At 44.2% G+C, this 26,879-nt stretch overlaps 1 protein-coding gene across 1 annotated transcript in view; it reads left to right on the forward strand.

Annotated features, from left to right (window-relative positions):
• The first annotated feature begins 7,792 nt into the window (after nucleotides 1–7,792).
• CREBL2 (cAMP responsive element binding protein like 2) overlaps nucleotides 7,793–26,879 on the forward strand; it is a 35,108-nt gene continuing 16,021 nt past the window's right edge. The window contains exon 1 of the mRNA XM_054038710.1: nucleotides 7,793–8,026. Within this exon, the coding sequence (XP_053894685.1) occupies nucleotides 8,012–8,026 (15 nt within the window). The 5' untranslated portion in view covers nucleotides 7,793–8,011. The remainder of the gene's footprint in view (nucleotides 8,027–26,879) is intronic.

The raw sequence follows: 26,879 nt of genomic DNA on the forward strand, positions 1-26,879 counted from the left end.
ACTCTTTTTGTTTGTCACATTGACCATCTGTTCCCTTTGAATTTCCTTAAAGTTGGGATGGCGTAAGCAGAATTTCTGGAGGGGCAAACATTGAGCGTTGTACAAAGCACTTGGCCTCTCACATCAGAAAAAAAGTATATATGCCTCCCCTTCATGAAATAGGACTGCAATTCAGGGGAAAATCCCCTGTTCTTAAGCCCTAACAAAGTGACATGAAGAATTAAATTATGGGATGTTATTGTGAATAGAGTTGTGTGAAAAGTTCACAAATAAAAAGCCATTCAGCTAAATGCAACACGCCTACAGTCTGTTTCATTGCCAACTTGAAACACAGGCTACGTTTGTGGAATGTGTCAGCCAAAACATGTGCACCTTTCAAGCAAGCAGAGGCCTAGTTTCTGTGAGTCTGGGCCAATGTATGGTTTTGGATCAAAATCACACAAAATTCACCTTCTTGTGATGTTTGTACCTGAGAGGAGATGAAACTCAATATTTTCAAATTATTATTATTACTACCACTGCTACTTCAACTACAGTTCACAAAGGCCCCACTCAGGATTTGAGTATCAGAGGGGTAGCCATGTTAGTCTGTATCCACAAAAACAACGAGAAGTCCGGTGGCACCTTAAAGACAACAGATTAATCTGTTAGTCTTTAAGGTGCCACCGGACTCCTCGTACTCAGGATTTGGGCTCCAGTGTGCTAAGTGTTTTACAAATACACCCAAGAAATGGCTTAGGTGCCTAACCTCCTGGACTCCAGAAGAGGGGTTCCCACCTGTGGATTTCAAGCAGAGACAGGTGCCTCCCTCCAGTGTGGATTTAGGCACCTAAAGCTAAGTCTCGGGGGGCAGGGGAGGGGAGACTTAGAATACACCCCTCTCGTCAGCATCTCCCATTGGCTAGCTCAGGCTGCTCCCTGCCCAGTGTGCTGGCTTATAGGGATCCCATTCTTAAGTACATATAGGGTATGTCTACACTGCAGTGTAAGTCCAGGGTTTGAACTGAGGTTCATGCCTAACCTCCCTTCTATCCACACACAAAACATACTAACCTAGGGCTCAGACTCAGGCTCTCAGGACCCAAGGAGTTGGAGGGGCTGAGCTTGAGGTCTGGTCTACACTGCAGAGTTAGGCGATGCAAGGCAGCTCCCACCGATGTAACTGCCTCGCTACGCAGGCTTTATAACTCCACCTCCATGAGCAGTGTAGAGTCAAGGACAATGTAGTTAGGTTGATGCAGTATCAATGTAGACACTGCATTGCTTACGTTGACTGTTATTGGCTTTCAGGAGCCATCCCACAATGCCCCACACCGACAGTACAATTCATACAAGTGCTCCTGGTGAGGACATGCACAACCAACACAAGGAGCAAAGTGTAGACACGCACAAGAGATGTAATTACTGCGGTGGCTGTATGCCAACATAAATTTGGTTGACTTAATTTTGTAGTGTAGATATGGCCTCAGTCAAGCTGGGATCCAGGATTCAAGCCCTATTGCTTGACAATGCAGACACAGCCCCACTGGACTTGTGCTCTGGGAATCTGCCAAAACTATTCCACAATCCCACAGTCTGACTTTCTTTGTCGTCTGGACAGTCAAGTTTTCCCACATTGCATGACAAAGGGCTAGAGCGGCCACATTTTGGGAGGGCGTTAGGAAGTCTGAATCTAGGCACGTTTTCAGTTTATTATAACTTTGTATAACTTTAACCATTTGCGCTGAAATTTTCCATGGCAGGAATCTGCCTCCAGCTGATCTTTTTTTTTTTTAAAGATTTGGCTAAAAAGATTCAGTCATTTCCAAGAATGAGAGGAGAGGAAAATATGTTGTTTTGCCCATGTTAAAATTTTTTTATAGTCATTTTGTTGAGAAGCTCTAATGGCTCCATGTTTTGGAGCAAGGACTTGAAAGTTGGCAGGGGAAATTCACCCGAATTTGATCAAGTTCTGAGTCTTTGAAAATCTCATTTCACACATGCTTGGAGTCTGGCAGCTAAATTCTCCAAAGATTCTGTCTTCACTGGGCATGCTCCAACTCCTCACAGCTCCTACATGCTGACCAGATTGTGCATGTTCTAGCCATACATAGTGACTGAGCATGCTCCATCCTGGGAATGCAAGGAATGAACAGGACTTCCTCTGTAATTGCTCCTCACACTTGCTGCAGGCTGCTGTGATGCCAGGCATCAGAACTGGGAGCAGGAAGATTCTCTGCTGATGCATAGGCAGCCTGGAGGATAAGGAAGAAACTGAATATAATGCAGAGGGGTAAGGAGCAGTGGGGTGACAAGGAAAGGAGCTCAGGGCGAGTATGGGCAGGGGTCAGGGCCAAGAACTGGGGAGGGGGATGGGAATGGATAGGACCAGAAGAAGGGAGCAGGGATAGGACTCAGGGAAGAGGAGGAATAGGAGCATAGGAGTGGGGAGGACGGATACAAGAGCTGGGGAAACTGGAGCACTGGGGTACCAATGTACCATGTCAATCTGTTAAAACCATGGAAAGATCGAAAGGCTTATTTTGTTCACCCCCTCACAAAAGAACTGGACTTAGGATCCCAAATGGTGGTCCCAGAGCCACACACCAACGTACCCCTTAGGGAAAATCTCTCTCTGGCACAACAGTAGGAAGCCAGAGAGCTGATTAGGGGCTTTGCTGGTGTTTTTTCTATCAGGCCCGGGAGAATCCATTTGATTGAATATCATATTCATCTTAAACCTGGGAGCTCAGTCCAGAACAGCCACTTCCAGATGCCAGGGTGCTTAAGGGATACTGTAAAAAGGGAACTGCAGAGTATGCTCCATCTGGGGGTAACTGAAGAATCCCATAGTGAATGGTGTAGTCCAGTTGTGCTGGTCCTAAAACCAGATTACAGTATTCAGTTTTGTATTGACTTCAGTAAAATGAATGTAAATGTAAATCTAAATTTGACACATATCCTATGCCTCGGATTGATGTTGGATGGATTGAGGGAGCCCAATACTAAAGTATATTGTCAAATTCCATTAGCCCCAGAATCCAAGGAATCAATTGCAATTGCCACACCTTATGTCTTCTCCCAATTTCAAACCCTTCCGTTTAGTCTCCATGGGGTCCCAGCAACATAGAATCATAGAAATGTAGGACTGGAAGGGACCTCGATAGGTGGTCTAGCCCAGTCTCCTGTATTGAAGCAAGACTAAGTATTTTCTCGACTGTCCCTGACAGGTATTAATTTAACCTGTTCTTGAAAACCTCCAATGATGGAGATTCCACAACCTCCCTAGCTAATTTGTTCCAGGGCTTAACTACCCTGACAGTTAGGAAGTTTTTCCTAATGTCCAACCTAAATCTCCCTTGCTGCAATTTAAGCCTATTACTTCTTGTCTGGTCTTTGGTGGTTAAGGAGAACAATTTATTACCCTCTTCTTTATAACAACTGTTTACGTATGTGAAGACTACAACTACGTCCCCCTCAATCTTCTCTTCTCCAGACTAACCAAACCCATTTCCCCCCCCCAGTCTTTCCTCATAGGTCATGTTTTCTAGACCGTTTATCGTTTTTGTTGCTCTCCTCTGGACTTTCTCCAATTTGTCCACATCTTTCCTAAAGTGTGGTGCCCAGAACTGGTTCCAGTAGAGGCCTTATCAGTGCTGAGTTCACAGGCTAATGGATAAAGATACTGCTATCCTACCAAGCTTATGTTGGAGCCTATCTGGGTAATATAGTGGTATACAAATACCTGGGCAGAGCATCTCCAATGAGTCAGAGCAGTACTCCAATCCCTCAGGGCAGCAGGTCTCACCACAAAGCCCACTAAATGGCTGATTGGCTGAGCATAAACAAAATACCTGGGATACACCCTGGGGAATGGGAGAATCAAACTGATGCTAGACAAGGTAAAGGCCATTGCAGAATCTCTAGTCCCCACCACTAAGTGACAAGTGAAATCCTTTTGAGGGCTGGCTGAATACTATTAGTAGTTTATACCCCAGTTGTCAACAATCACAGCTCCTTATAATGCATCTTCTGCTCAACAAGATACCTCAGAAGGTATATTGGACTCCCATGTGTGGAGATGCATTTGGAGAAATAAAGTGAATCCTTTGCAGCACACTGTTTTTACATAGGACCAGACTTTTCTAGTGACTTCATCCTATAGGTTGGATGCCCCTGAATGGGGGGTAGGGAGCTGTTGACTCTCAGGTGTCTGAGGATGGGGAGCACCCCATATTATATGTGAGCCGAAAATTTCTAACCCATGAACAAAACTATGTGGTGATTGAAAAGGAGTGCCTGGCAATAAAGTGGGCCAATGAGGCCCTGAAGTATTATTTACTTGGAGCACCCTTCATCCTCATCACCGACCATGCCCCACTGCAGTGACTGCATGCCATGTGGGAAATGAATCACAGGCTGATACAATGGTACCTAGCCCTGCAGCTAAATATGTTTACAGTTCACCACCAGCCTGGAACCACCCAGGGGAATGTGGACTTTTTTTCACAGGATGGGGCGGAGGGGAAGAGATTCAGTATACCTGATGCCAAGCTTGGGGTGGAAGTGTGTAACATGGCAATCTGCCCCTTTAATAGTCCAGTGGGGGGAATAGGGAGCAGCCAACCCAGTGAAGCCCAGCAGACAGGTACTGGGAATCAGCTGACAGTGATAGCTGATCAGGACCTCACGGACTGGCTCAGAATCTCAATTGGACAATATAACAAAGATCTCAGCTTCACAAAAAGGTGGAGGGAAGACTCAGCTAGATTCTCCATCCTGGTAACCAGGGCTGTCCCACCTACACTTGGGTCAGAGATGCCCTTATCTGGTAACTAATGGAGGTCAGATGGCTCCAGTCTGAACTCCTAACCAGACTGTTGTTTGCGTTGCTTTTTGCACTCTTTTCTTTCTTTGGTTGTGAAGGCAATAAACATAGCCCTGAAGAAAGGGACAGAAACCTAACCTGAGCATCGCTGACTGGCTATCTCCAGTTTTCCCCAATATCTAACCTAATCTCCCTTGCTGCAAATTAAGCCCATTATGACTGGTCACTATCCTCTTTATAACAGCCCTTAACATATTTGAAGACTGTTATCAGGTCCCCAGTTAAGGTATATCCACACTTAAAATGCGATAGCAGTGCAGCTGCACCACTGTAGTGCTTCAGTGTAGGCTCTTGCTGTTCTTGCTGTAGTTAATCCACCTCCCCAAGAGGTGGTAGCTAGGTCGACAGAAAAGTTATTCCATTGATCTAGCACTGCCTACACTGGGAGTTAGGTCAGCATAGCTACGTTTCTCAGGGGGGTGGATTTTTCAGTGATGTAAGTTTTCAGTGTATACGAGCCCTCAGTGTTCTCTTCTCAAGACTAAACATGCCCAGTTTTTTTTTAACCTTGCGGCTTAGCTCAGGTTTTCTAAACTTTTTGTCACTCTCCTCTGGACACTCTCCAATTTGTTCAGGGTGGGGAGGGATAGCTCAGTGGTTTGAGCATTGGCCTGTTAAACCTAGGGTTGTAAGTTTAATCCTTGAGGGGGCCATTTAAGGAACTAGGGTAAAAATCTCTCTACAGATTGGTCCTGGTTTGAGCTGGGGGATTGGACTAGATGACTCCTGATGTCCCTTCCAACCCTGATATTCTATGATTCATATCTCTAATGAAGTGTGGTGCATCAGCTGAGGCCTCACAATTGCCAAGTAGAGCAGGACAATTACCTCCTCTGTTTTACATATAACACTCCTGTTAACACACCACATGAATGATATTAGCTCTTTTTGCAACTGCATTACACTATTGGCTCATGTTCAATTTGTGATCCACTATAAATTCCAGATCCTTTTCAGATGTCATTTCCCATTTTGTACTTGTGTAGTACTTTGCACTTGGCTTTATTGAATTTCATCTGGTTGTTTTCAATGCTCTAATTTGTCAAGGTTATTTTGAATTGTAATCCTGTCTTCCAAAGTGCTTGCAACCCCTCCCAGTTTGGTGTCATCCGCCAATTTTATAAACCCTCCTGTAATCCTTTATCTCTTAGATTTTCTTCCCATAGGACCTTACCTATCAGTTTTCTGAATTTGTTAAGTCTGCTTTTTTGAAGTCCATTGTACTTATTCTTCTGCTCTCACTTCTTCCTTTCCCTAGAATCATGAAATTTCACCCAAATTGCTGTCCACCTTCAGAGTTACAGTCAATTCCTCCCAGCTGGTCAGAATAAAGTCTAAATGGCTATGCCTCTGGTTACTTCCTGCACCTTCTGAAACAAGATTGTCCCCAATACCTTTCAAGAACTTATTGGAAATTTTGTGTTTTGCTATATTACTTTTCCAATGGATGTCTGGGGAATGAAAGTTCCCCATTACTACCAGGTCTTGTTTTTTGGGTACTTTTGTTATTTGTTTTAGAAATGCCTCATCCACCTCCTCTTCCTGATTTGTTGGTCTATCATAGACCTCTACCATGACATCACTCCTAATTTTTCTTCTTTTATCTTTACCTGGAGACTTTCAAGTGGTCTGCCTCTTACCTGCTTCTGGACCCCAGAACAAATATACATCAAGAATATATATAAGGAAACCCTTTTCCCCCCTGCCTGTCCTTGTTAATAAGCTATACTCCTCTAGACCAATACTCCAGTCATGAGATTTATCCAGTGTCTAGGATACCAGTTATAGGTCATAATTTAGTTTACATACTAATACATAATCCATACATTCAGTGAGAATAGAAAGAAATATTTCTCTAAACTTTATACTGATGTGAACTGTGATTAGTTTAAATTATTTAGATCTCTCATTATTATTACTGTTTTATTACATTTACATTTCATTGCACCGCCATGAGCCAGTCTCCTAGCGTAAGAGCTCTGTGTACGGCACTATAGCAGTCTAGTTGACCGTTGTTTTGTTCTTCCCAAGGAGTCAAAGCTCGGTGTGACTGCCAGTGTTGCTCTAGCATCGCAAGTGATTTTTGGTTTTCTGTGGGGATGTTTGCTCTGCCCTGGCCAGGAGGTTAGTGTCAGAGAGAGAGAGAGAGAGAGAGAGAGAGAGATTGCTGGAGAGGAAGGGATGTGGTTTGCAGTGTCATAGCTTCACTTGGATTTAATGTTTGATTCCCAGGTGCTTTGTGGTGCAGGGAGTGTTTACTGCCTTGACAGGTTTCAGAGTAGCAGCCGTGTTAGTCTGTATCCGCAAAAAGAACAGGAGTACTTGTGGCACCTTAGAGACTAACAAATTTATTAGAGCATAAGCTTTCGTGGACTACAGCCCACTTCTATTTATTCCACTCTGTATGCATCCGAAGAAGTGGGCTGTAGTCCACAAAAGCTTATGCTCTAATAAATTTGTTAGTCTCTAAGGTGCCACAAGTACTCCTGTTCTTTTTACTGCCTTGGTGGAGGTGGCGCCAGGAGATGCCACCCATTAGCTCATCCCAGGGGTGCTCTGCAGCCATTCCTGCTGTAGCGCCCCCCCTTCACCAGCTATGAACCAGGATAGCAGCTGCAGACATACGGCTATCTGGTATCTGCCCGATTCAGACCCGAAAGCCGTGTACGGGCCGGTCCCTTTCACTGCCTCCTGGGAAACGTAGTTTTCATTTGGGCGGTTCTTCCTCCTAACCTATCATCTCCCCAATGGTACAAAACTACCACTACCAGGGTGCACCGCGCCACGCAGCGTCCCGCGCCGCACCTGGCTCCATGGGAGCTGTAGTTCTCTCGCCCAGAGGCCTGCACAGACTGTGGAGGCTACCGACGGAAAACAAAACTCCAATTCCCAGGATGCACCCGCCCAGCGCTCGCCCCGCCCGCCGCTGAGGGGAGAAGGGGGGCTGTAAACAAACCGCGCAGCGCGCTATGGACCGGTTCGGGTCCTGTTCCTGGGCGGGGCGAGTAGCTGTGTCGGGTGCCCTGGCGCCGCTGTGACCGGCCAGCCCGGGGGGACTTTGCTGGCGCGGGCCTCGGCTGTTCGTGCGGCGTTCGCCTGGGCCGCGGGCGGGCGGCTGTTCCGGGGCCAGGCCTGGCGGCTCCCATGGATGACAGCAAGGTGGGCCGGGCGCGGCTGACGCGTGGCGGTGTGAGCCTGGGACCCCCTCCCCCCGCCCCAAGCCCTCTGCCCGCCCCCTCCCGCCAGCCTGGGGCGGCCGCTGCGGCCTGGCTGCGGCCCTGCCTCGTGCGCGGTTCGCGTGACTGTTCAGTGGTTTGGCCAAACGTGGGTGTCACAGCGAAGTGCCCCCCCCCCACTGGGCCCTGAATCTGTGCCCCCCCCTTCGGGACCGAGGGGGAACAAGCTGTGGGGGTGCGACGCAGCGTCACGCGGGAATTGCGGGTGGGATTAACCTGGTTTGCTGTTTTACGGTCGTCTCTAGCCATTTCCAGCGGGCATTAGTAGCTGTGACTATTGGGAAAAGGGGGCTGATCTCTCCTGCTTGGCGTGCCCACCCTCACTGTAGGTGTGAGGAAGGCCTCCCCCTTTCTCCACCCCACCCACCATGTGCTGCATTGCACAATTCTTGCTTTCTAATCTACCTGTAAAGCTTCGGATATGGGCCACTGGTTCCAGACCAATGGCCTGATGTGATATGGTTAGTTCTGTGTTCCTGTGATGATCTGTCTTGTCAGTGTAAATAAATGATAATAAAGGCAAGGTACTGTAGTAGCAAATTAAAGAAGATAGAGGTGTCAAAAAGTAGGGAGAACTGTTATTCCCTTCCCTTTCTGTGTGGCACACGCATAAAAACATGACGACGACTCTGGAGAGTGAGATCCTTCAGTCACACACAGCAAATATCACGGAAACAGTGGCACAAATTTGTCCTTCACTTGCTAGTACCACTGTGCCTCAGATCTGAGCTAAAGAGCCATTGCTGGGATGAGAGACTAGTTTAGTCTCTGTTCCCATTCAATCCTTAGCTTTTCACCTGAGATGGCCAGCAGAATGTTAGTATTTTGATTCATTTATGTGCTGGCTGTAATGGTTTGAGCCATGGACACTTGTTCTCTAGGAACTGGACTGAGATCAGCAACACAGTTGCTGTTAGGCTACCAAAATGCTGTCAGGCACTTGCTAAACTCTGACCTGGGTTGGGTTAAAACCAGTAATGGAGAAATGAAAGGCACATATCCCATTACGAATTCTGAGACCATCCAGTTCTCGTTCTTTTCTTTTATTTCTACCTGTGCTAATCTGTTTTAATTGCATAAGAAAACACCATAGCATCACTTCTATTATATTATAAGATACAACTGTGATGTTCTGATCAGGACAGCCAGAACTGTAAGCCACTGCGTTACCAGGTGAGAGCTTTGCTGGGGATTAGACTGTGTGTTCGCTGCCACACCATTCTGTCTGCTTCACCACCAAACTCCTGCCAGTCTAAACCTTGCCTTGCAGATAACATACAGTGAACCCAAATTCCCCCAGAGATGTATCTCTGGAGTGTCTAGTCCCTTTCATTGAACATACAAAAATTACTAAATTTGCTGCCCCCAGAGAGACAGAGCTAGCTGTGGAGTCACACGTCACTTTAATACCCAGCATGGGAGCGGTTTGTAACAAAACAAGAATAAATGTATTAACAAAGAGCAGAGATTTAAGTGATATTAAGCACAAGAAAAAGAGACAAGTATAGTTACAAACAAAACAAAACGCTGTCTCATGACTAACATTTAATTGTAGCAAGTTACGATCTTTGCCTCAGCAATTTTCTTTCTAACATCAAGTCACCAGCATCTCTAGCCCTACAGGCAGGGGGGTCCAAGTTTCACAGGTTCAGAGGTTGCTGTACCCAATGTCCCCTGAGTGATGGATAACTAAAATGTCTTTTTGCTCCTCTTATAGTACCCAAAGACCATTGTCTCTGCCTCAAGTGCCAGGGACAATTCCTGGGTGCAAATTCTGGGCCCCCCTTGAACTTGCTAAGTTGCTGCTTGTCAACTTGAATGCTTTGTTTACTTTGTAGGTGAATGTACTTTCACTGTCCCCTGCCTGTAATGAAGCTGGTTACACAGATGAATCCACATTCCTTTGTCTAGGACAGACTGGATTTATGTACTGCCTCCAGCCCGCATTTTAAGAACATATTCCCAGCACATACATGTCATTTTTTTATTAGAGCTGTCGATTAATCGCAGTTAACTCATGCGATTAACTAAAAAAGTAATCATGATTAATAAAATTATTCGTGATTTATCGCAGTTTTAATTGCACTGTTAAACAGTAGAATCCCAGTTGAAATTTATTGAATGTTTTTGGATATTTTTCTACATTTTCAAATATATTGACTTCAATTACAACACAGAATAGAAAGTGTACAGTGCAAATATTTGTAATAAAAAATGATAAGAGATATTTTTCAATTAACCTCATACAAGTACTGTAGTGTCTCTTTACTGTGAAAGTGCAACTTACAAATGTAGATTTTTGTTTGTTGCATAACTGCACTCAAAAACAAAACAATGTAAAACCTTATAGCCTACAAGTCCACTCAGTCCTACTTCTTGTTCAGCCAATCGCTAAGACAAACAAGTTTGTTTACATTTACAGGAGCTAATGCTGCCCGCTTCTCGTTTACAATGTCACCTGAAAATGTATATGGCACATTTGTAGCTGGCATTGCAAGGTATTTACGTGCCAGATATGCTAAACATTCGTATGCCCCTTCATGCTTCAGCCACCATTCCAGAAGACTTGCTTCCATGCAAATGATGCTCGTTAAAAAAATGATGCGTTAATTAAATTTGCGAATGAACTTGGGGGAGAATCGTATGCCTCCTGCTCTGTTTTACCCGCATTCTTCTCCATATATTTCGTGTTATAGCAATGTCAGGTGATGACCCAACACATGTTGTTCCATTTTAAGAACACTTTCACTGCAGATTTGACAAAACGCAAAGAAGGTACCATGTGAGATTTCTAAGGATAGATACAGCAGTCAACCCCAGGTTTAAGAATCTGAAGTGCCTTCCAAAATCTGAGAGGGGCGAGGTGTGGAGCATTCTTTCAGATGTCTTAAAAGAGCAACACTCTGAAGCAGAAACTACAGAACTCGAACCACCAAAAAAGGAAATCCATCTTCTGCTGGTGGTATCTGACTCAGATGATGAAAATCAACATGCATTGGTCCGCACTGTTTTGAATCGTTATCGAGCAGAATCCGTCATCAGCATGGACGCATGTCCTCTGGAATGGTGATTGAAGAATGAAGGGACATATGAATCTTTAGTGTATCTGGCATGTAAATATCGTGCAATGCCAGCTACGACAGTGCCATGTGAATACCTGTTTTCACTTTCAGGTGATGTAAACAAGAAGCGGACAGCATTATTTCCTGCAAATATAAACAAACTTGTTTGTCTGAGTGATTGGCTGAATAAGAAATAGGACTGAGTGGACTTGTAGACTCTAACGTTTTACATTGTTTTATTTTTTATTGCAGTTTTTGGAAGTTCAACTTTCATGTTAAAGAGATTGCACTACAGTACTGGTAATGGGGGGATTGGAAAAATACTATTTCTTTTGTTTTTTACAATGCAAATATTTGTAATAAAAAATAAATATAGAGTGAGCACTGTACATTTTGTATTCTGTGTTGTAATTAAAATCAATATATTTGAAAATGTAGAAAACATCAAAAATATTTAAATGGTATTGTTTAACAGTGCGAGATTAAGCACGATTAATTTTTTTAATCGCTTGACAGCCCTATTTTTATACATAACCAGTACATATATCAAGCGATGGTTTTCGGAACCAGCGTGTCACATGTTTACATATGAATTCCTTACAAGATACCTTTTAGGTTCATATAACAACAGCGTGTTAGGGGAAATGAGTGTGTCAGGCCTTGAGAGTTACAGTATGGTAGGCCCTGTGCCAGTGGGCATTCAGGGACTCTTAGGGTCACACCTACAGCTAAGTTATTGTAGAAGTTGATAAATATGTTGTTTCAGTAAGGGTTTCATGTTAAGCTTTTAATATTAGTATATACTATTTTGCCCTGTTAGACCTTGATTTTGCAAGCTACGCCGCATGGGTGCATTGTCATTGAAATCAGCAGGGTTCTGTGTGGGTGCAAGGGTCTGCCTGTGTGAAGCTGTTTGTGGGATCAGGTCTGTAGTTATGAAGGGTCACAAGGGTCATGGGGGTTTTGGTCCTTGAGGCATTTAAGGCAAAATGGTGTTGCCTGAATTATTATTTTTTTTTTTTCTTGGAAAATCTTTTCTTCTGTCCTGCCACAGAATTAACTCTCAAAGCCTTGAAGATCTTTCAGATTTGTGGTATATTTAAAATTTTTAGCTTTAAGTGTATTTTGTGAGGTGTCAAGATTGTCATATGATAAACAACATACACATTAATCTGTTTTCTTTGAAAGGGATACTGCCCATATTCACTAAATAAACTGAGTTTTAGCACTCCATAAGTAAGAAGGTCTTAGCTGAAGTTAAATGTATCCAGAATTTTCCTGGAAGGAATTTCTACTTGTGGAGGAGGAAAGCAAATATATGGTGGCTTTCCTACCACTCCTACCTTCAGATTAATATACACTTTCCTGGTATTACTTTTCTATGTAATATGTAAATACTTGCAGTGGGGATGTTTCACAATTTTAAATGGAAGGGGAAGTGCTGTCCATAAGAGATTATCTCTAGGATCTAATCCTGGGAGGTGTCAAGCAACAACAACTTCATCTGAAAAGGCTAAGAATTGAATGGGAACAGACACTAAACTAGTATTTTCAGGCATTACTGGTATTACTAGGTATTACTGAATTTGTGCACCCTACTTAGAAAGGTTTTATTGTTAATAATGATCTTAAAGGGCTCTTACGCCCTTAGCAACAACTCTTCACACTGCAGGTTAGCCAGAACCATTGGTGGCTAAATTCAGTGGATCCCATCTTGTGTTTGGGAGGGTTCTCACTGAATTGTACAGCAGGAGACTGCTGTGTCAGTGTGGGACAAGCACTGTAATAGTACTTGATCATATTAGGTGTGCAGTTTGATGTGGTTCAAGGCCAGCATAGTTTGATCTCTGTAATCTGCTAAAAGTTCCACTGACTCATGTTTTCCTACTTCTTGCAGGGGCTGAAGTAGGTGATCTTAGGTTCACTTCCAGCCTTATCTGTGGTTTGAACAACTATGCCTGGGGAAGGAATTTCCTTATAAAAGCTGAGATGATAAAGTTGCATTAGCATGGGAGTAGTCATGTTATAGCTGCATCCACCAGAGTTCAGTCATTCTGTTTGATAAATTTTGTTTTCTGTGCCCCTACTCTGTGTGTATTAGGGATGTAAAAGGTTAAGTGGCCATAACTGTTAATCCTGGAGGGATGCCGGCCAGAGTAGCCCTCGCCGCGCTGTGCCGGCTGGCCAGAGGGATCCCAGCTCTAGCCACGCTGTGCTGGCTGGCCAGAGGGATCCCAGCTAGTCAGCCAGGGGGACCCTAGTCCCGGCCTTGCTGTGCCAGCTGGGTCGGCGGCGCCCCAGCCACGCTGGCTGTCTAGAGGGACCTCACTTAACGGTTAACCAGTTAAATAACTTTTAACCCATATTTACATCTCTAGTATGTGTGTGTGTGTGTATGTGCATGTGTATATATATATAATAGAATGTATGTATATAGGCTCAAATTCTGGAGTTAAGCAAAATACTCCCTTAGTTTACAGTTGTATTTATAAATTATAAAAGATTAAAAGCAATAATACCTTAAGATGTATTTTATGCTTCTATGTTTGACAATGTATATGATTTAAAATAGGAAACTCTGGAAGTAATGAAAGGAAGAGGCATGGTGGTCTAAATATCAAGTCTGGAAAATGTATGCTCCATGGCATCTCCTGTTCAGAGGCTGTTCAGTGTATAACAATGGTATTCAATTACATTTTCTGGAGCGCGGATAAGGCAGTATCCAAATGTTGGTGGACCAAAGAGCTCTTGGGTGTTTGCTGTCTAGTGATCCTTCCTCCGAAGAGGTTGCAACCTTTCAAGAGTGGTGTGCCAGATTGTATTTAATAATCTCAAAATATTCCATTGAAATCCTGTAAACAAATAATTATACTAATACACTGTAATGCTTGTATAACAGCATGCTATTAGTATTAATTATATTAAAACTATTAAATTAAAATTAGAAGTTAAACTCATGAGAAATGGACATCTAATATTCCTTTTTATTGCCTGAACTTTCGACATTAGATCTCTTCGTCTCACCCTTCACTCCCCAGAAAAGTTCTGTGCAGCATGCAATCAAGATAACTAATGAAAGCATGTCAATTACTGATTGGTTTATGTTGCATAAGAGTCTAATTAAATGTGTACCACTGTAAGTTGAAGTGTATCAACACATTCTAGCTCCAGCGTATTTAAATGCAAATGAAAAATTTCTAAATTAAATACATGGCACGTCAGTAAATAGAGGGAAACTAAACTGAAGTGTCTCTGTCAGGGTGGATTTGATTTAAATCATGATTTAAATCACTAGTCAGGAAGACTCGATTTAATCATGGTTTTCTACATAAAAGTGCATTCTTGTTCATTGTTATAACCTTAATACATATTCTTCACAATTCAGAGATAGATGTAGGTTTCATTTTTAGAAGGTACACACTATACATTTTTAAACAGTGATTTATTTTGAAAACTTTTCAGATTAGTTTTACAGCTATATCAGAAAATGAATGATTGTTTGGTTATTTCATTTACCAAAGGTAATTGAAGCAGATATTTCTGAAGTCATTGGGAGGTGAACTATCTCCAATTCAACATGTTAATCATTAATATTTGGAGGATTTTCTTGCCATGCTGTATTAGGAGGAGAACATCACCAGACAGACATTTAAATTGTTTTATTTCACTAAAACAACAATGTTAAGTATTCTGGATTTTTTTCTTCAACAGCAAACATATAATATTTTAACAAAACAAGCATATGTCCCTCACTTCTCACATTTATCTCCAGACTTCTTCTCCTTGTCCAGATCTATTCCATCCCCAACAATCTTCTATTCATTGAACTTTTTGAAACTTTGCACTTTTAGAGAGAGGTAAGGGATTGACTCTGTGTACACAAATTTGCAGAGGGACAATAGAGCTGAGGTCTGTTATTTCTCTATGTATTGTTCATTTATTTAAAAACATTTTTTCTGTTAACAGGCAAGTTACCTGTGGGGAGACAAATCCACAGTTTGAGAACTGCAAAACTAAGCATCTCTGATGGTATCTTCTAGACTGAGTCCCATTGTGTAGATAAAAAGATTAACCTAAATAATCTATACAGAAGCCTGTGGAACCCCATAAGATTGGGTCCCTAATCCATGAACTATTGGAACTCATTTACAAAACTTTTCTTAAACATTACATGACTATATTGTCTCATACTATAGCATTAGAATTTATAATCCCCATTCCATGATGAGATATCTTTCAGCTATAATGTATCTTAATTAATACTATCTTTAGATAGGTTTTCTCTTCAAAAAGCATTTTATCCAAAAAATTGATTTTTTTTTATTTAAAAAAAAAATCATTGATTTTTATCCAACCTGGTCTCTGTCCAGTCCCCATCAATTCGCCCCCCATCCGCTGTGGCCCTCGGCCTCACTTTTGTAGCTGATAGAGTTCTACACCCCCCTCTCCCAGGCTGGAGAGCGGGGGGGTGGGGGGGGGAAGGGGCCTGCAATGAAGGCCCCCTTCCCCTTCCAGGCTGCGGGGGGGGGGGGGGGGGGAAGTGCTCCAGGCGTTCTTCACCCTCCTTCCCTAGCTGGGTGTGACAGGGAGCGGGGAGCAGAGGAGGTATCCCTGTGCACAGAATGGAGGGGGGGAAGGAATGGAGGAGCCCTGAGCTGCAGAGTTCTTTCTGCTCCCTCCTCCTCCTCTCTCCCCTCCTGTGATCAGGGACTGCTCCTTCTCTCCCCTACCCCCTCTTCTTGTGAGAATAGGCTGGGCTCCTGAGGGGCAGGGCAGAGAACTTTCTGCTGCTTCCTGAGCAGCTCTGGTTGGCTGCTGATTCCCAGGAGGCATGAAGGAAGAGCTGATGCCTATTGCCTCCTGATGGCCAAAGAGAAGGCCCTCATTGCTGGAGCTGGCCTGCAAGCTGCCAACTGAAGAACAGTGATGCATAGTTTTTACCAGTGGAACCTTAAAAACCAAAATGTTGTTTACTTTGCATAGACATTAGTTCCTGTGATGCTTCTATTAAATTAGGTTTTGTTCCTATATTCAAGTGCAGTACTGCTTGATTGCTGCCCTGTACCCCAGAGTTGGCTGTGTTTCTGTATGTAAATCCTGTAGGCCCCTATCCTGCAAAAGGGAACATAGGCGTGGACCTGTGCAGAATCCCATTAATTTTTGTGACCTTACTTGTTTTTTTTAATCTGCGTAGCACACTGTATAATATAATTGATGACAAAGCTGAGTTCAGTGGGAGTCTGTACAGGAAGAAGGATCTTAGGTCTGGTCTATACTACCCGCCTGAATCGGCGGGTAGAAATCGACCTCTCGGGGATCGATTTATCACGTCCCGTCGGGACGCGACAATCGATCCCCAAATCGGCGCTCTAACTCCACCAGCGGAGGTGGTAGTAAGCGCCGCCGACAAAAAGCGGCAGAAGTCGATTTTGCCGCCGTCCTCACAACGGGGTAAGTCGGCTGCAATACGTCGAATTCAGCTACGCTATTCACGTAGCTGAATTTGCGTATCTTAAATCGACTCCCCGCTGTAGTGTAGATGTACCCTTAGTAAGTGCTTACTTATGTAGTCCCCATCACTGTAGAATCTATGTGCCTTCTAAGTATTTACAAATAGGAATTACAATAACATTTTCCCCTCTCGATGAAATAGCTTGATTAATTTATAGGATTTTTTTCTTTATGCTTGGGTATGAACAGATGTGAGGAATTTGAGGGAAAGCAAAATTGGTGAAATTAATTTTGTGCTCGTCTCTAAATAATGAGGCCTGCAGTCATCCATATCTCTAGTGGAAGTGGGTTACATAGTCTAGTTCAAGCTCCTATGAAAATTTGGTCTTGGTCACTTATGAGACTCCTTCTAACAATTTCTCTGCTGCTGTGGTACCTCGCTGTTGTGGGAGGCTGTGGTCACTGAGAGAGAGGTAATCTCCCAGGCAATTAAGACCAGTCCTATGAAGTACTTAGAGGTACCTGTTGTGTGACATTCAAACTGTACTCTTGTTCATTCAGCAGTCAGTGTGGGGAATGAAGCATTGGGATATGTATTCATAGTGACCTGTGTTAAGGAGATGGGCTGCTGTGTTCCCTACCAGTTGGAGCTTTTTCATGGTATGTGGCTTAAGGTTTGGGGCCATAGTAAATTGTAAAGTCCCTTTTGCTGTTCGGGATGAAAGGAACCTATAGCAACATTAAAATATTCTTCTTGTTTACATTTAGGTTTTAATCTCAAAGCAAATATCAAGTAGCTTTGACTTGCGGTTTTAAGAAAATGCCTGGGCTTGTTTAGAATAGATATGCAATTAAATCAGTATGTACTCTCTGTAGTGTAACATATGTTGATGTCAGGCCACAGTTCCTTAGTGGTCAGAAGGCGGCTGCTGACTTTTGAGCAATAGGAAGCACTCAGGGTAATGCTAGACAGTTTAGATAGTGGTACTGAAATTGAACCTACTTCATTTCCTGATGGGCAGTACAGAACACAAAGGCTTTTAGCGACACGGCTGTGCCACTAGAAGGTGCGCAGTGTAGCTGTTGTTTGTCGGCAGGAGAGAGCTCTCCCACTAACAAAAAACTTCCACCCCCAACGAACAGCGGTAGCTTTGTCTGCAGGAGAGTGCTCCTGTCAACAAAGCACTGTTCACACCGGCGCTTTTTCTCTATTAAAAAAAAAAAAAAAAAAAAAAAAACCTTTTGTCTTTGGGGGGGGAGAGGGCTTTTTTTTAACACCTCTGAACGATGAAAGTTTTGTCGTTCACTTGTCAGAGCAGACAAAGTGTAACACTGTAGTGCTTGGCCCAAGTTTTTAACTTTTTAAATATCCTTTGTATTTATTTTAATATAAATCCTTTTATTTTTTTTAAATAATAGGTGTCTCTGAAAGCATGCTGGGTAGAATTGGGGGTTCTGTGTAAAAATATACTATAAAGGTTTTTACATTATAAAAATGCTTAAACTTTGTAGGGAATCATTGGTACTAGGTATTATGCTATTTAAGATTCAATAAAAGTATGTTCACTAATTGAACATTTATATTTTTTAATAGCTATCAGTTTCAGTCTGGATAGCTTTCTTTTTGTGATTTGGGAAACTGGGCCTACTAGTGAAGACAGGAATTCAAACACTGATGGCTCAGGTCCAAGAATTAGACGGAAGTCAGTTAATCAATGTGAAATATGAAATGTACCATAATATCAGAATCTCCTGCATTGTGTGCAGTTGGGTTATATTGTATTAATGTAAGTGATGTACTGCAATTTGGTAGGTATCATCATTTTTATTTTAGGGCTTGTGGCTTATTACATTTTTGATTACCATTGCAGAGAGAAAGCTTGCGAATATGGATAGAATTTTTTTCCTACCATTACAAGTGTGGTGTGTTTAGCGTTTATAGATATAAAATATACCGTATATACTCAATCATAAGCCGGTTCATTTATAAACCAACCCCCGCAAGATGCATAAGTAAAAATGGAAAATTTTTATAACCCGTTCAGAAGCCGACCCTATAATTCAGGGGTCAGCAGACTTTGGCTCCCGGGCCATCAGGATAAGCCACTGGTGGGCCGAGATGGTTTGTTTACCTCCAGCGTCCACAGGCACGGAGGTAAACCTAAGTAAACAAAGTGTCCCAGCGCGCCAGCTGCTTACCCTGGCGGGCTGGGACAGCAACTGGTGGCGAAATTATTTTGGGGGGGAGAAGCTCGGAGTCAGGGGAGTAACTCCTGTGACCACCCCCCACATGACCCTACCCCTAGCCCAGGACCCCCACACTCTCCCCATCCCATCCCTTCCCACCTTATCTGGGGAGGGCCAGGGGAGGATGTCTCTGACCTGGCTGGAGCTGCTCTGGCAGGCTGGGCAGCGCGGCCGCAGCGTACTCCGGCGGGCCAGACCGGGAGGCACAGCCCCAGCATGTTCCAGCGGGCTGCAGCCGGGCGGCACAACCGCAGCGTGCTCTGGCGCGGCGCCTGGGCGGCGCGGCCACAGCCTTCTCAGGGGGGCGGGACTGAGCAGCACGGCTGCAGCCTGCCAGCCCCGGAGCTGCAGCTGCTTCGGAGGCTGGGGGGAGAGCAGTGTGGCCATAAGCGGAGAAACTCTGGCCCCGCCTCTTCCCTTCTGGCTCTGCTGGCTGTGCTGCCTCTCCTTGCTCCCTCTGTTGGGGGGAGGGGCTGTGTCCCATCTCTCCCTCTCTGTACCCGTTCATAAGCCGACCCCCTTCTCTGGTGCTTCCCTTTTTCACTAAAAAAAATTCGGCTTATGAACAATTATATATGGTAATCTATAGATGAATATTCAGTGCCTTACTATATGTTAGTGCTGTTAATGTGGTACAGTGTGGCAAGGATCATGAAACCAAAGTTATGTTCTCTCCAATACATTGTCTCACAGAGGGCCAAATTATACCTCTTTAGATAGATCTGCAAAAGTGAGGATAAAGAGGTACATCTCACTTTCACTCACATACCTAATGGTAGTGCCCATTTAAAGCATGATGGGGCCCCCGGTGAACCAATAGAAAAGGTGTAATACATGCTCCTACACTAAAATGCTGCTGATGATTTTGGGGGTGGGGAGGTATAAGGTCATCACCGTGCCCTCACCCCTTATGGTCCAGAGTCCTTAGACAAATTATGGGAGTGATAGGGCGGAGGAGAAAGTGTACAGGGTCTTCTCATACTCTCCTATATCTGTGCAAGGGCAGCCATAATTTAGCCCGGGTGTTTTAGGGACATTTGTCATTTGCAGATAGAACTGCACTGGGTCCATATAATTTTCACTAATATCCCTACCTAAGGTATTTAAATGAATTCTTTATGTCTCATGACTGAAGTTTTGCTTAACATATATATGTCTATGGCATCCATTTAAGCCCTAACTTTTAACATATAAGAGTGGACCAATGTAGATGACTGAGATTAGGGAAAGACTGACTACCCAGGAAACTGCAGACCTATACCCAGAATTGCCAACTTCAAGAAATTAAAAATCATGAGATTGGCCCCCAAATCATGACATTTTAATAAAAGATTATATTGTGTTTTTTTAGGTCTCTTGATATTTGAACTCCCCCTGTCCATCCCCAGGGTGTATACATGTGACAATTAGTGTTGCCCACATGTAGGAGTGTGCAGCAGGGGCCAAAATCAGCTTATCCAGCACATCCGCCCATCTTTTGCCCAGCAATTAATCCTGTCCCCCAGTCTCCCATCAGTTCTCTCCCCACCCAGCCTACCTCAGTTGAGCCCCGCTTCAGTTCAGTCTCACCCCATCAGTTCAACTCCCCTACTCCATTGATCCTCACCGCCCTCAGTTCACCCTCCTGGCACTCAACCAATCTGCTTAGAACCCACCATCAATACAGTCCCCTACCCGAACAGCCTCCACCCTCCTCACTTCAGCTCCCCTGCTGCCGTCAGCCTCACCTCTGCTCCTTAGAGTTCTGCACCCTCCCAAGGCCTGGTGGGGCTGCAGTGGGGTCCCCTCTCCCACTTCCCAGGCTGGCAGGGGAGCAGCCCTTGGGGCTGACAGGATTTCTAAGTAAAATTAAGCCTCACATTTAGAACTCTCAAATGTCAGGAGTTTTTTCCCCCAGTTGATTCAATTGCTTATTTGAAGTTTCCGTGCTGGAGTGTAGCCACCTGTTAGCTGGATAGTTTTGTTTACCTGATATGTAAATGATTTCTCATTGTCTTTCAAAGTACTTTGGAATTAACTGCCAGGTGGGGAAGCTGCATTCCTTTTTTTAGGGTTGGGTAACTCTTGTTTGACTGGAAACACATTAGAATGTGCCTCGTTGGGGAAAAAAAATCCTGACATTGAGAGTTTTATTGCGAGATCATGAGTGAGGCTTAATTTTACTAAGGCCTTGGTTACACTTGGCAGTTCACAGCGCTGCCGAGGGGAGTAGCTCGCTCGCAGCGCTGCAGGCGCTGATTACACTGGTGCTTTACAGCGCTGCACTCGCTGTGCTCGGGGGGGGGGGGGGGGGGGACGGGGGAGGAGGGCGTTTTCACACTCCTGAGTGCAGCAAGTTGCAGCGCTGTACAGCACCAGTGTAGCCAAGGCCTAAGAATTGATTGCGAGAGTTGACATGTCTGTATACCTTCAGCCATTATACTTTATAAGAGCAAGTACCTGAATCACCATATAAGCTACAACATTCTGCTTGTATGTATGGTTTCAGATAGCAGCCGTGTTAGTCTGTATCCGCAAAAAGAACAGGAGTACTTGTGGCACCTTAGAGACTAACAAATTTATTAGAGCATAAGCTTTCGTGGGCAACTGCCCACTTCTTCGGATGCATATAGAGTGGAACATATATTGAGGGGATATATATACACACATGCTCTCTGTATGTGTGTATATATATCCCCTCAATATATGTTCCACTCTATATGCATCCGAAGAATTGGGCAGTAGCCCACGAAAGCTTATGCTCCAATAAATTTGTTAGTCTCTAAGGTGCCACAAGTACTCCTGTACTTTTTGCTTGTATGTATGCAATTTCTAATTTTTATGTAGACTCTGGTATTTGTGTGACACACTGCCCCCATTCTAGAGAATATAATTTTTGTGTATGCAGAGATCTTGAACAGACAAGAAACCTTTCTGTTAGTTTAACCTCAAGTGCTGCTGGTTGAAATGGTGTTTGCACAGTTCAGTAACTAATAACTTCTTTTCAAGTGAATTGGGAGCTGCTGAGAGATATTGATGGCTATGCGGCAATCCTGTATTAATCCATAGAGCTGGTTGTGAGAGTCAGGGTCCAGACACCCTGTGGTGTGAATGGGGTGTGTGAATCCCATAGAATAAGCAGTTGAGTATACAGTTTTACTCCTGGGGGAATTCTGTGCCACTGCACGTGTGCAGAATTCATGTCCCCTGCAGATTTCTTTGCGTCCCCGCAGAAATATGATGTTCTGACAGGGAAGCAAAGGGAAGCTGCAAGAGCAGTCATGCACCACTCCCCTAGCTGTGCAGGTACATTGTTTCAGGCACCCAGAGCAGCTGGCGGAGAGGTAAATCACTGCAGGGCTGGGGACACCCCAGCTAGTGGCTCCTACCCTGAGCCGGGATCAGCTACTAGTCCTGGCTGGGCTGGAGGTAGAAGAGGACGTGACTTCCTCTTCCCCTGCAAGGAGTGGCTGGGCTGTGTCAGACCCGCCTCCCAGAAACCTTCCCCAGCTGCAGGAAGCTAGTCATCCTCCCCTGCTTCCTGCCCCCATCGCTCCTCAGCTGTGGGAGGAGGGGTCACTGTACGGGGAGCTGCTCCCCGTGCATCCGGACCTCCCATACCCAGACATCCCTGCCAAGCCTCACCCCATACACCCATCACACCCCTAGCCCTCCATACCTGAACATTACCCCCTGCACCCAGACCCCCTTGCCTCCAGACTCCCACCCCTGCATCCAGACCACCCCCCACTGAGCTCCCTGCACTCAAGCCCCCACCCTGATGAACCCCCACATCCAGACCCCAATGTCACTAACCACCAACTAGCTGCACCCAGACCTTCACCCCACCAAGCCCCACTCCCCCTGCACCCAGACCCCCCTGTTGAGACTCCCACACCCTTCCACTGAGCCCCAACCACCTTCACCTGGAAGCCCCTGCAGAGTCCCATTGCTCCAGAACCTGGGAACAGCCCCCACCCAAAATGAGCCTCTGTGCATCCAGATCCCCCCACACCTAGACCCCACACTGAGCTGCCTGCACAGATTGTCCCACACGGAATCCTCTCACCTCACACCTGGATCCCCCCACACTGAGCCCCTCCATACTTGGATCCTGTGTGGTTGAGCCTGCCTGCCCCACACCTGGTGCAGAGGGGCAGGGTCCTAGGGTGTATCTGGGGCGGGCCCAGGCCTTGTGCTGCGTCAGGGTCGGGTGCAGCCTCACTGCTGAATCCGTGTCCCGGGGGTGGAGGGTGGGAGGGCTGCAGGGTGATCTCCCACCTTCAAGCAGCCAGTGGCCTGTGCTCCCCACTGCCATGCTTGGGTCTCTGCATTTATTTATTGACAAATAAATCTTGCAGATTTTTAAAATATTGTGTGCAGAATTTTTAATTTTTTGGTGCAGAATGCCCTCAGGAGTAATACAATGTTATTGTGCTATAAAAATGTAAAGTAAGGTCTTTTATGAACGTTAGTAATGATCATGATCATTATGAGATATGTGTACAGACTGTGGTTATGAATTTGTTTTTGTGTATGTATAAAATTGTGCTCATAATTTGTGGTGTAGCATTCAGCTCCACCTCACAGTGGGATGGTGAGCAGCCAGGCAGGGAGGGGCCGCCTTCCCAATCAGAGGAGAGTAGCTTTGAACATCTAGGATTGTACAATCCAGGAAAAGACAAATGATGGACCATTAAAGTTAATGGGAAAACATTGAAACAATTTGAAATGGAAAAGAAAACCCCAGGCTTGGAAAACTAAGAATGGGGGGAGTTTCCCCCCCACTTTGAATATCTATAGTGAACAAACTGCAAACCTTTAAAAATGGAAGGGGTTTGAACTGAACAGCATCCAGAAATTGAGGGACAGTCACTTGACAGGTGCTGTCCATGATACACTGGGAAACTGTTCAGAGGCAATAGGCAACCAGGGCCGGCTTTAGGAAATGCGGGGCCCGATTCAAACAGTTTCGACAGGGCCCCGGCAGGGATGACTAAAAAAAAACCACGTAAAAAAACACGTGGGGCTTGTACTCACCGGGCGGCGCTCCTAGTCTTCGGGTCCTTCACTCACTCCGGGTCTTCGGCGGCACTAAAGGACCTGCTGCCGAAGTGCTGCCGAAGACCCGGAGCGAGTGAAGGACCCGCTGCCGAAGTGCCGCCGAAGACCCGGAGCGCCACCGGGTGAGTAAAAATTAAAAAGGAGCCACTAGCCAGGGAAGGGATTCTTGGCCACTTCTTTCTCCCCTCCTCTCCGGCAGCCCTGCCACTGGGCTCGGGGCCCTCTTAGGCGCGGGGCCCGATTCGGGGGAATTGGTGGAATTGGCCTAAAGCCGTCCCTGTAGGCAACTTGTATTAGAAAAGGGAGTTGATCTAATTTGAAAGTGTAAAGCCCGAGGTTGCATCTTTGTTTATTTTCTGTGCAACTCGTATATCTTTGCTTTTCCTATTTTATCTTTGAATCTGTGACCTTTTTTCTATTAAATAAACCTTTTGTTAATTTTTAACCCAAGCAGGTCTGTGGGGTGCAAACTGTGGACTGTATGTGCCAAAGCAAAGCTAGTGTCGGGGCTGGTTTTATGACTTCAGGGGTGATGAGCCAGAGGGGAAAAGTCTAAGTGCCTGGTAGTTAAGAACTCGAGGTGGACAGATTTGGGGAGACTCAGGACTGGAAAGGTTGTTGGTGTCAACCTGGAAGGAGTAACTAGGCTGGTGGAAGCTAGGGTGAGACTTTTATACTTGGGTGGCTACTTGTGTCAGGGCTCTGATTCATTGCAGCATAGCATGAAGGCATCCAAGATTACAGAGCAGGTGGCAACAGAACCTCTTACTAGTTTGGGAGATCCCCAAAACATCACCCTGGGAAATACATGCTGATGCAGCAGCAGTGCTAACTTTCCCACATTACCCGATCAGTGTGCTTCAGCCGGGGTGGATTTGATTTTAATCAAATTGATTTAAATCACTAGTCAGGAAGACTCGATTTAATCATGGTTTTCTACATAAAAGTGCATTTTTGTTCGTTGTTATAACCTTAATACATATTCTTCACAACTCAGAGATAGATGTAGGTTTCATTTTTAGAAGGTACACACTATATATTTTTGAACAGTGATTTATTTTGAAAACTTTTCAGATTAGTTTTACAGCTATATCAGAAAATGAATGATTGTTTGGTTATTTCATTTACCAAAGGTAATTGAAGCAGATATTTCTGAAGTCATTGGGAGGTGAACTATCTCCAATTCAACAGATTAATCGTTAATATTTGGAGGATTTTCTTGCCATGCTGTATTAGGAGGAGAACATCACCAGACAGACATTTAAATTGTTTTATTTCACTAAAACAACAATGTTAAGTATTCTGGATTTTTTTCTTCAACAGCAAACATATAATATTTTAACAAAACAAGCATATGTCCCTCACTTCTCACATTTATCTCCAGACTTCTTCTCCTTGTCCAGATCTATTCCATCCCCAACAATCTTCTATTCATTGAACTTTTTGAAACTTTGCACTTTTAGAGAGAGGTAAGGGATTGACTCTGTGTACACAAATTTGCAGAGGGACAATAGAGTTGAGGTTTGTTATTCTTCACCTCTATTTATTTATTTTATTTATTTATTTAAAACATTTTTGCTGTTAACAAGCATGTTACCTGTGGAGAGACAAATCCACAGTTTGAGAACAGCAAACTAAGCATCTCTGATGGTGTCTTCTAGACTGAGCCCCATTGGGTAGATAGAAAGATTAACCTAAATAATCTATACAGAAGCCTGTGGAACCCCATAAAATTGGATCCCTAATCCATGAACTATTGGAACTCATTTACAAAACTTTTCTTAAACATTAAGAAACTGGACAAACAAGGAAATATCGGGACAGTCCCAATAAAATCGGGACGTCTGGTCACCCTACCCTGAACTCAGATACCTTGCATGAGCAAGAGCGATATGAAGATCTCGGTATGGTATTAGAAAGGGGAGAAGACATTTTTCCTTGGTTTCTGAAATCTGCAAAAAAAAATAATTGAAATATAAACTCTTTTGGATTTCTGACAAACAGATAAGGTGGGTGAGGTAATATCTTTTATCGGGCCAACTTCTGTTGGTGAGAGAGTTGCACAGAGCTCTTCTCCAGCTCTGTGCAAGCTTGGAAACTTGTCTATCACCAACAGAAGTTAATCTAATAAAAGATATTACCTCACCACCTTATGTGTCTCTATTATCCTGTGACCAACACGGCTACAACAACACTGCATATGACAAACAGATGTCATTATTATCATTACGAATGATGATCTTTCTCTTTTGGCTCTTGATCACATATGACTGTTTAAAAAGACAGTTGCTGAATGCTAATAATTCCAGTGCAAATAGGGAGTTTAGGAGTTATTTTTTTCTCTCATCCATGCCTGGATTCAGCTTGCAGTACTGCCTTATTCTTTCTCTGCTCTCATATCAACATAGCAACCAACTAAGCAAACATGACTGGAAGTCAAGGAAGAGACAGTAATACAAAGGATTTAACCAAGATTTTTTTCTAGCCATGTTGCTCAAATGTACAGTAAGGAACAAAAATCCCATGTTCTCAAGAAAAATACCTGTTGTGGTAGCAGGATTGTATTAAATCACCTGGTTATGTGCAAAGTGGAACAGAATCATGTGAGAATCTGTGGTTGAAACCTTGAGACTCTTCCTGGGCTGTGGGGAGATTAGAATATTGTGGAATTGTTGATATCAATCTCAAATCAGAGTGGAGGATGCTTCACATTTAAATTACCACAGTCGTGGCGGTTAACTCATTGGGGAGTAGTGACCGTAAAGACGTAGCCTGCTGCCCTCCAATCTGTGGATAGAGCCCTGTGTATAGGGCGGCTCAAGCGATCAGAGAACTTGGAAGGGAGGGCAAATAGTGTACCAAAATATAAAAGGTGTTGTGTAGCGCGAGTAGAGGTCCGTCAAGGTGAAAGGATAAGCTAACTGCTTCATAAAGTGTAAATGTACAGCAGGGGTCGGCAACCTTTCAGAAGTG

Source organism: Malaclemys terrapin, chromosome 1 (genome assembly GCF_027887155.1).
Source record: "Malaclemys terrapin pileata isolate rMalTer1 chromosome 1, rMalTer1.hap1, whole genome shotgun sequence".
Classification (NCBI taxonomy): domain Eukaryota; kingdom Metazoa; phylum Chordata; order Testudines; family Emydidae; genus Malaclemys; species Malaclemys terrapin.